This window comes from Hylaeus anthracinus, unplaced genomic scaffold, assembly GCF_026225885.1.
Source record: "Hylaeus anthracinus isolate JK02 unplaced genomic scaffold, UHH_iyHylAnth1.0_haploid 11985, whole genome shotgun sequence".
Lineage (NCBI taxonomy): Eukaryota > Metazoa > Arthropoda > Insecta > Hymenoptera > Colletidae > Hylaeus > Hylaeus anthracinus.
Genome location: NW_026534333.1, coordinates 4,383,055 through 4,394,093, shown reverse-complemented (window position 1 = coordinate 4,394,093; position 11,039 = coordinate 4,383,055). Strand labels below are relative to the sequence as shown.

The 11,039-nt window shown below is 37.2% G+C and overlaps 1 protein-coding gene across 11 annotated transcripts in view; it reads left to right on the top strand.

Moving 5' to 3' along the window:
* The window catches only part of LOC128887126 (calcitonin gene-related peptide type 1 receptor-like), a 121,364-nt gene that overhangs the window by 74,446 nt on the left and 35,879 nt on the right, over nucleotides 1-11,039 (top strand). For 9 of the 11 annotated variants that reach the window (XM_054142637.1, XM_054142640.1, XM_054142639.1 and 6 more), the window contains one exon: nucleotides 10,901-11,011. The exons of the other annotated variants lie outside the window; for them this stretch is intronic. In XM_054142637.1, coding sequence (XP_053998612.1) covers nucleotides 10,901-11,011 — 111 coding nt within the window. The remainder of the gene's footprint in view (nucleotides 1-10,900; nucleotides 11,012-11,039) is intronic. 11 annotated transcript variants of the gene reach the window in all.

The window sequence follows — 11,039 nt, the reverse complement described above, 5'->3', positions numbered from 1 at the left end:
TTACCGACCCCGAAATGAAACCACTGGGACGATTTAGGCACATTCATCCTATTTTTAGAGACATGGAACGTGCGTTAGATGTTGCACAAGATTCAGTATGATTTCGGATTACATTGGTAGATTAAAATAACGTGTTATTTAGCGTGTTGTTCGTGACAAATTTATCATGCACAGGTCACAAGTACGCTCGTGCCATTTTTAGTAAATTAATCTGATTTCGTCTGGATCGCGTCGCGTTTGAACTTATTCCAAGAAAAAAATTTCATGAAGAAACTTAAAGTTCATGGGATGACGTTGTATTTCGAAGATAAAGCGATCATCAATGGTACGTGACTCGAGTTACGCAAGCTCGTAAAGCGTTGACTGCCTTGTCACGCCGATATCGGTGACACGTGAAGCTGAAAGGCTCGAGTCACTGGAATATGCGTAGCGTTCACATTTTTACCATAGTCACGTATCTTATTGGTTCGTATCTCTGTTGAACTTTTGTAAAAATAAATAAAATAATAAATGGTATAGGAATAAATGACGCTGCAGTATCGAAATATTTGCGCGAGTGATTATTAAATGTATTCTATGAAAAAGATCTTCCTTGTATAAAAGATATTTGAATTATTATTTAATACATGTATCCTCGAGTATAATGAGCCATAGAAACTGAGTGTTCTGTTATCCAAACACGTACATAATTAATGTAATAAATGATAGCTATGTTACATAACTTGTTGAGATGTTATTTATTTGTATACACATATACTATAAAGATCCTAAAAATAATTGAATGCAGTCAGTGCGATACGTATTCGTACAGGAACGATCTATTTTAAATTGATTGCTGTACGAATACTTCTTACACTGACTGTGTATATTTAGATATACACACATTTAAATACGTTGACTGCCAGTGATACTTACCTTCTAGTCGCTATATTACTTAACCAATTATGGATGAATTCACTAGATTATTAATGAATATGGAATAAATTGAATCGAGGCTTCTTTTTAAATGCAGATTTTTAATTCGTTTATTCTTGGTGTAATTGGATGCGTGACGATAAAACTGTAGAGTTTCTTTGTAAACTGTGGAGCCTCTCCAGAGCCGATCGAGAAACGTGGTGAACGCAGTTTTGTGCTGAAAAGAGCTCGTAAAGGAGGCATAGCTGATGGGATGGGCCGTAAAGTCTCGACATAACTCAAGTCGAGGATATAGCAATGGCCACTGGTGTCTCCGTGTCCCCGAGCTGATCTTATGTACCAGATCAATCCGTAAAACTGGAGACGAGGAGATTCTATTAATCTCTTCGATCTGAATGCCTTCGAATCCCACATCTTTGTCGCTTTGGTATTTTCCTAATTATCATTTTACTCGAGGACGATTTACTCGGGGCAAAGTGTCCTCCACTGGCTCCCTTACCTCACAAAAATGAAATAAAAGAAATTGGTAACGTCGCAGAATTTCCATTATCTTAAAACATATCTAATTAATAAATTTCGAGCTTACGCTTTTGAAATCCTTATGAAATTCTCCGTACCTTTGCATACTAAAATTCACGTCTATCCTTCGAAATGGGAAAACACATAAAAAGTCCCCGAATCGTTCTAATAATACTTTTGCGTAGATTAACATAAAGAAAAACCATCGCAAGAAAGTCGTTTAATTTTTAAAGTAAATAAAAGCAGCGCAGCGATCGCTAGATAAGTTAAACCCGGGCGATTATCATTAGAATTTTCCTGGCGGCACCCGACAACTACTGTTTGATCGCTAGCCAATTTAAAACATCGTTTTGTTATGTTAGATCTGTTACGTAAGCACGTACCATTATTCATTGAACAACAAATGACGTAATAGGCCTACGTGCAATGCTCGGGTTCATTCTATCCACCCGAGCTATGTGACACGTTAATCGAGTCATGGTCATGATCAATGCTGTGTAGCCTCACCGTATCAGTTACTTAACTCTTTATTTACTCACGGGACTTATAAGTCCCGATTATTATTATTATATATTTCTTGGAACTACCTTTTCTTACATCTTTACAATAAAAATTTACATTACAATTAAATTTCATTTCCTCGCTCTGTTGGCATAATTAATAACGCTGACTCGCTCATGAATACGTTTTCAATTTTTCATTGCTCCTTTTGACGGAGTCTCAAGTGTCGACGGTGTTTTGAATTAAAATTTGCATTACGTTCAACCTTGTTCACCGTATGTTTCTCACTCTACTGACATGTATTTTTATAAACATATGATTTATGCTTCACACGGTGTAACGAGCAAAAAATACCAAGTCACCAATTTTCTCACATGCGTATCTTGTTACCCGAAAATGACACATTCGTGTTCGTCCCGTTAAATTTCCCGCGTAAAACATTTGCGAAAGCTTCGTTTGTCATTCGGTAACAACTAAATTAATGATAAGTGAATATAATTGAAAAACAGTGACCGATAAGTAATGAAACTACGAAGGTCAAGGTGCGTACAAATAGATAAGGACAAGGTCGAAACAAACAATATAATTTTGTAGAAGTTGTATATATTTTCTTTTGTTTTTGTCTGTTCAAAGTTATGTAATTCAAACACTTTAAGAAGAAGCTAACTATGTATTCTCTCCATGCACCTTAAATAAATAAAAAAAAAAAAAAAAAAAAAAGGAAGGAATTAGTGATGAAGGGTGGAACAGTGCGTAGCGTAGCCGACTACACTGTGAGAGCCCGAGTTCGAATCCCGGGCGTCCGTCTCAGTTTTGTCAAGGTATGGCTAAATAAATATAAAGTAAGGAAAAGCCTATGGCGTAACATAAAAGTAATGGAAAAAATAAGATGATAAGGCAAGAAGAAAGAGGAGGGTCTTGTAAGAAAAAGTATCAGAAAAGTACAATACATACGGGGGAATGAAGCTAGCATGTAAAAACAAGCATTATAAAAACACACAAACAAAAACCAAACAGGAATTAGTATGACCTCTGTCGGTGGCCAGTGGAACACCTAACGTGTTCACACATCGAATGATATAACAGCAGGCTTCGTGACAAGTGCATAAAGACGTCGACCATTGGTCTCGAGCCAATATATGTAGCTGCGGTGCTCCTTTTCCACTTGTGGATACCTCAGAAACCATCTTTTCAAAGCAGCATAGTACATTGAGATCTTGTCTATCCATGCAATTATAATAAGAAAATGTGAAATTTAGAAATGTGAAGTGTAGAAATTTCTTCGACACACATTTCTCTTCGAAGGATAAGGACTCAATTTCCTCTTGTACAAGTTCTCAAACAAATTTGTAATTACCTATTTATTTTGCATCCTTATCGCTGCGTAAAAATATAATATACAACCAATAATATACAACTGGTTATGCGACTTCGAGCGAGTAACATTTAGCAGCATTCACTCCAATGCATATCACGGTGCGAAAAATTTCTTCTTCGATGAAATGTTGGATGTTGGAACTGTCTTCAGGACCTGTACCTTGGGAAGTGCAATTTCTCACGGAATATTTTCTTACGTACAGCGCACACACTCTTCCCGCGCTTGAACGTAACGCGGAATCATGTTCTTTCTTCTACGGTGACCTAACTTCGTGAAAGGTAAAAACTGCTGTCTGGAAAGTCTGAAATTAAACGTGTCATTTTCGTGATGAATGTTCGTTTCTGGATCGTTTCGTGTTTACGTGTAAGGGATCCTTGGAAAATGATTCAGGTGACAAAATAACAACAATTTGTTATCAACAAGACACGCCTGAAAAAGAGAGATTTTCTTTTCTCGATTCCGAGAACTTGTTTTTTTACTTCTTCTGAAATGTAGTTCGCACTGGAAATAATAATAATAATTAATCTGAACGTTTAATCTTCAATGAAATCGTGATTACAAAAATAAACACGAACGATGAGTTTTCCATTTCGGAGAACCCTTTATTTCAAGTGGAAGGAGCTGTAGCACCGCGGAAGTACTTACTATGGTACACACCGACTCGAGCTAACAGAATTACGGCATCAAGTTCGCCGACTGACGTGAAACTTTAATAAGTTCTCGAGAACTTGTCAAAACGTTTACGCATTTTTAATACAATTAAACGCGGTCCCGTGATCAATTATACGCCGTCGATCTTGGCTCGTTAATCGAGTTAAAAGCGACCGTGTCGCTGGTCCGCAGCCATTGCAAGCGCTTATCTCGCCTGTGCAAGCAGTTCCATCGACTTATCACTCATTCAGGATCCACACTGTTTCTGGTTCGTTTCCCGAAACAACGGTTTCCCGATTAGTTCAAGGAATTTTAAAAGTGGTGATCCCATGATTAGAATCCAGAATACAGTTGTTGAAACTACTATAATCGGTATCCACTAACAGCAAGAGACTTACATATCGACATCCAAACATATATTTATTGCGAATAAATTGAAATATCCGCTTGAGATAATATCACTCATTCGTTCCTATCGCTGAACAATTTTTAAAATAAATACTTACAATAATCCTAATTATACAAAAGTATACTGTAAGAAATTGATATCTTACGAGTGATAGAATCATAATATCATAACGTGGCACTACATACGAGTGGCACGTATTACTGGTTATTTATACTCTCTAGAAAAACAGATCTGTCGTTTAAAAAAAAAGAAAACTTTGTGCACGTATTCCAAGTCCGTCAGATTCTACACTCCTCGATGGCAGGAAATTCTTAACATCCTATCGATACTTGGACATCTTTGTTTCAATCCACTTTCTTTTTACTTTCCACGGTGAAGTAATGCCTGACTAAACGCTTCGACAGGATCACGGTTAGAGAAACGACGATAACGATGCACACGATTAGAAAAGCAAAAACGTCGATTAAGTACAGCTTCCACCATGGCAAGTATATTGCTCGCGATTTCAAGGAGTCCGGTCCATTTCTGATCACGTATTCGACGTTGTACGCAACGGTGTCCAGAGGATGCATCGGACGATCTCGAAACAGTTTCGACATCTTTTCAGCGGATTCCCTGAAAAAAAAAAAGAAAACTGAATTGTGAGTAATCGAAGTCGTGACAATTTAAAATTTTAGGCACAATCACTATCCGATGCAAGCATTCGAGAATTTCGGAAACTTTTCATCGAGAAAAGTCGGATTTAAAGATGAATAATAATATAAAAAATAGAAGATAGAAACAGATATTTCGAATGCAATCAAGTTCGTAGATACGGGACAATGGAACAAAAGATACGCCCACCTGTATTTCGGCTCGTATAGAACAGCTTCTAACGCAGCTGTCATGGAACGTTCGTTGACGTCATGTAGATTTATCTTAACCGCCATGTTCTTCTGCAGAAGGACATTAATATTTTTGTACTGGTCCGCGAACATCGGTATCCCTATTACGGGAACTCCAAAGTAGATCGCTTCCTGGGTACCCATAAGACCGCAATGCGATATAAACACTCGCGTGTTTTTGTGTTCTGCGAAGAATAGGATCCGATCACTCTAAAATTCTATCAACTCATCGAAATTTCTACAGAGTTCAAATTTTGTCTCGAAATTACTCGAAGATTACATAATTTAACACTTGTCCTTTTTTTTTTTGTAACTTCACAAAATTCACGAGTCCTATCCAGATTAATTTTCATTACCATCTGACGCCTTCGAAATTAATTTCTTTAATTTCTCGACGAAAGTCCTGTCGCCCATATCCGGGTAACTTGCGACAAAGCTTCGTACGAGCTTCCACCGTGGATCCGTCTTGTACGTATTCAACAAAATGAATTATAATGTTTTTGTACTCACCGAGGATAGGTATCTGAGGCAACCAAGGGGACGTGAGCACGTTATTGGGTAGACCTGGCGGAAGTTTCGCGGCGACGGGTGCTTTCATTAGAACTCTCACTGGCGAAATCTTCGCGAACGAAATGTACAAGTCGATTAACACGTTTTGTGGCAAAGTTTCGATCTTGATCATTGAACCCAAGGTGAAGTACACTACACCGTGCTCCGCGGAGTCCAGCCAAGTCTTTAACGCCTAAGTCATCAAATTGAGAAACGATTTACACTCTGCTCCTCGAGTATTTGTAATGACACGCGTGTTTATTAGGGATGGGGGATTAATATTTTCATTAGGAGCGGAAAAGTGAGTACAGAACTACAGTCAGTCCCGTTTATATACTTACCCTCTATGTCTATTGAAGACATTTGTTTAAATTAATAGATAAGTTCGATGCTTCCAAGTGTATGTTTGTGGAAATACGTTGATGTATACAGGGTGTCCCAGAATTAGTGTTAGAACCAAAATGGAGGGTAGCTGAGACGATTTCGAATCACAATTTTCTTTGCAAAAATGTCGGATGGTGCTTCGTTAATAATTAAAAAACGAAGCATCACCCGACGTTTTTGCAAAGGAAAAAATTGTTTCAAATCAGCCCACCGAACCACCCCACGTGGACCTCGATAGTTCGAATTTACAAGTACGGACAAGAATGAATAAAATGTCTGAGAAGTCCTCGTTTATAACTCACTGGACTCAACGTGGTGTTCTGAGCCTCGATGTGCACACCGCCGACCTCCACGATCGCTGGAACTTGGGTTGTAATTCCAAACATGCTGAAATGCCCGTTCACGAAAATCAACGACACGTTCCTCTCCAGTTCCCTGACGTCGGGTACATCCTGACCCAAGTACTTTCTCGTTATCGCCGTGTGAACCGACGAGTAGTACAAGTACTCTAGGAAATACTGGGTGCATAACAGTAAGTTCCATAATCGGTCGTAGAACGTCGTTATTTCGGGGTTCGCGTTGGAGTTCACGGAATGGTAGGCAAGGCCTAAGGAATTGCCCGCAATAATGTTCACGTAATCGTTTCCCATCTGTGACAGAACGGTGGCAACGGGCGTTCTCAAGTAGTGGCCGAATCCCAGGTAACAACCTGAGCCGAAATACTACAATAAATCGAGAAACGTCAATGAATGGAATAAAACAGTAGAAGTGGCAAGCAGTGGACAGACGCCTGTTCGTCAGTATCGATACGTTCAGGCCTTACGGTTATTGTAAGCAATAATTGATAACCATATTGGGTTCTATTAGTTTTATATAAATATTAAAAGTTTCCATGAAATTCTTCCCGAATTTTAAAATTTCAAATGAATCGAATAAATGAGATTATGGTAGAGTTATTATTGAAGTAAACTTATCGAATATACTGTATACACAGAACGAGTTATTATACATCTCGCATAAGTCAATATTTATATGAATAATAATTCGTTCTTTGCGATATATTTGATATAATCTATAAATATACATAATAATATAATATATAATCACGTACATAAAAATATATATATATATATATATATATATATATATATATATATTATATTATATAATTATAGACATGATTTATTTGAATTTCAAAAGAACAGAAATTAATTACCTTAACCTCTGAACTAAAGATATTACTATATTATAATTATTATACAATATTAACTTACGAATAATCTAGTTCGAGTGGGTAGCATATGTATCGAGACTGACGAACAAGGAAATGGTAATTACTCAATTAATAGACGTTTCTAAGTAAACTCGATTAGCTCGTATATTCACCTCGGTAAGTATCAAATCGTACGATGGCGTGTTAGGTGCATTTCGAATGAACTTTTGCATCTTCTCGTGGCCCATTTGTTCGCATATTTCACCACCGAAGTACCGGATAACATAGTACGAGATCCATTTATGCAGGGACTTCGTAATATCTACGGAAAGGCTGTTGGTCGCATTCCACATCGATCCTCCTAAATCGACGATATCAGTGTAATTAGCGATGGGTGTTTTCGTTGGATAATGACTGATCATATCGATTTGGTGTCCCCTCGCCGCTAGTCCTTTGCATATCCCCTCAAACATGAGTTGATGGCTTCGTCCATTGTAAGGAAAGAGACATAAAATTCTGTATCCCTCGCTTTGGTGGGTGGAATAGATGAACACAAAGACGAGAAATAGTATCTTCGGATGCATTATTGTTAGATTTCCTCTTTGCCTGCAATCGCGATCGAGAGTTTCATTTTCGAGGATTACTTCTTCGAGGAGGATCCTGCTCGGTTCTCTTATTCCACTGGCACTATCTCTATCGTGGTTTCATGTTTAGCTACAGCTATATTCACTGCTTTTATAATCACCTGCGTTCTTTGACAGGTTCTGTTTTTGTGCATTGATTAGATATCACTGTTAAAAAAAATAAGCTCGTTGTTTTTATTTTTATATTTTTCCATTTAGTGTAATAATTAAAAATTGTAACATTGTAATAAAATTTAGTCTTCACAAGTAGCAATTCGAGTATATTTTCTTATAATCTCTATGTTTATATTTTTACTTCGTAATCAGTAAAATAATAAAAAATTGTAATGCTAAAGAAAATAGTTCATGTTTACTACATGATTTATTTAAATCATATCGATAGTTTACCATATGATTTATTTTGATTTACTGTTTACGAAGTTCACGTATAATTAAAACTGATTACGAGGACAAAATTATCGTTCACGAAAACTTTTATCACGTTATAATTGCCTGGAGGAAAACGGTAGGTTTGTTTTTATGGTATGTAAAAAGGACACAAAGCATTGTAATTCAGCATTGTATTGCTCATTAGCCAAAAAATCTTATCAACCGTAAAAAGTAATACGTTACATTTTTTTTTATCAACGAGGATGATAACGTTATCAACTTTTAAAAAGTAGCAATGAGGAATCATTATACCGATACTAGCAGAGAAGAGTTCTAGGTGTTCTACAAACACAGGCTTAACACTGGCAATTCGTTCACTACACTTAATATTAAGAAAACAAGTAGTCGTTTATGTTGTCTCGAGAAAAGAATCGACAAATACCCTTGACATGGGTATTGTCGATGTACAGGGTATCTTGTTAAGAACAGGTTACCTTCATATTTTCCTTGTTTCTCACGATAGAAATAGTATGGTTTCGATAAGCAAAGATGGCCAAAATTGTATTCGAATAATAACTGACGAATAAGAATACCGCGCTACTATTTATTCATCTATTCAATTTAACAGCAGTTCATTGTACTATTCAAAGTGTAATTTTCATCGAACAAATAATTTAGCAAAAATCGTTTATCTTTCTTTCCATATTCAGCAGCACTTTTCCTTATTCGCTACTATAGATACTTACTAAGCTCGTTGTTAGGTAGGAACCTCGTTAGAAGCGCGACGAAAATTCCTCGATAAACAACACCAAGACGCGGTGCAAACGGTATTTATATATATCTTTACGCAAATGGATATTTTGTAATCGGAATGTGACGTTGCATATTTTTAGCATATCTTAGTCGAAAGTCAGAGCTTGACAAACTTACCTACAACACCTGAACCTAAATAGGACTTTATTTTACTCTGCAAATATTATATTATGAACATTACTTTTAATATTTTCTATAATTTTGTGTTTTTCGAATTTTCTATAAACGTTCGAAAATCCGCGGTCCACTCGTGACAATACATAACTACCCCCTTGTAAATGTGTTCTATATAGAAGATGCTCGACGTCGAGTCAAGTTTTATTCTACGTACTCAGGATTGCTTCTATAGTCCGTATTCGGAGTTTTCAGATTTTTAAAGGGTTTCTCGTCGAGCAATTTTAACTTCCGATTTAGCTTTAATGAAAATATGTCAAGTGGATTTTATATAAAAGGAAATATCGATCAGAAACCGTATAGCGTGCCCATAGACACCGATTCTGTCGTTACTCTCGTTCGATCCGATATTTTCCGCGATAACAAGGAGTCGGAGAGTGTCTCTATTTAAGATATGTCGCAAAAAATTTATCTCGCAACATAAGGAATGTTTACCTGAAGTGATCGTCGAGCACATCTCCGTTTGTCGACATGTAATATTCACCGAGAGATTTGTCGTTTCGTATCGAACACGTAACAATTAATTCGTGCATTATGAGGGAATTGGCGGATACATGCGTCGGACATGTATATTGTTACATTTTGTTGCATTCGGCGTGTACCACCAAACGGTTTCAATGAAACTCGTATTACCAAGGGAGAGAAGGAGGATACTTCGTGCACGTTGTATGCTTGTTTCGAGAATTTACGTTGAAGGAATTAATTAAAAATTTTCCGGAAGCATTATAATATTCCGCGAAAGTACATCTACCGCTAAAAAAGAAGGAAAATTTTCTTCGCAACGTAAATGCAGCGAAAGTAGCATTCCGTGCGTAACCAGAATATTACAGGAGACTGTTTTCATTGCCATCGTGAATCTTCGTGGAAGAATTCTCCAATTTGTCCTCCGAACTGACCTTTATTGCAGTCGACTATCTCGAATTAAGTCGAGCCCTGAGGCGCAATTTGGAAGTGTCCACCACAGTCGTTCTCGGGACAAAGAGACGGGACATTGCTATTTTAATTAAGCCTGCGTGATAGCGGAGAAAGGAAAGAATCAGTGCATACGTCAGGTGACAGTAGTCTCGAGACGTTTCAATGAAAAGAACACCGGATATTACTTTCTTACAATCACGGATATGCTAGAGATGAATTCTGAACATTTTACGAGCCCGATAAAACTCACGAAGATACGTGATATTCGATGACGTAGCGAATACAATAAATCACATACACACGAATAAAGTGTGTTTAACGGTCAACAAGCTGTAAATTTCCATAAATTTATTTAAGTTACTTGAAATAGTAGCTGCAGTTGAGTTTTAAAAATCGAAATAGTAAACTGTTACCATGCAGAGTACGTAACTGTACGTGATTGTAAACGTACGATCAAATGAAATAAAAATACCGTTTAAACAAAAACAAAAGAAATTCAAATTAATCAGAAAGCGAACAACTGAAAGTGAAAAGTATCCGGTTCGAGCAAGCATTTCACGATGGATCTTCGTTTCTTTCTAGAGCCCTACTGTCCAATCACGTTCGACGGATGGTCTTGCTGGCCAAACACCCCAGCTGGAACAACGGTCTACACGCCATGCCCAAATTTCATCACAGGATTCGATGGATCACGTGAGTGCCTTAAAACCTCTCGATAAAG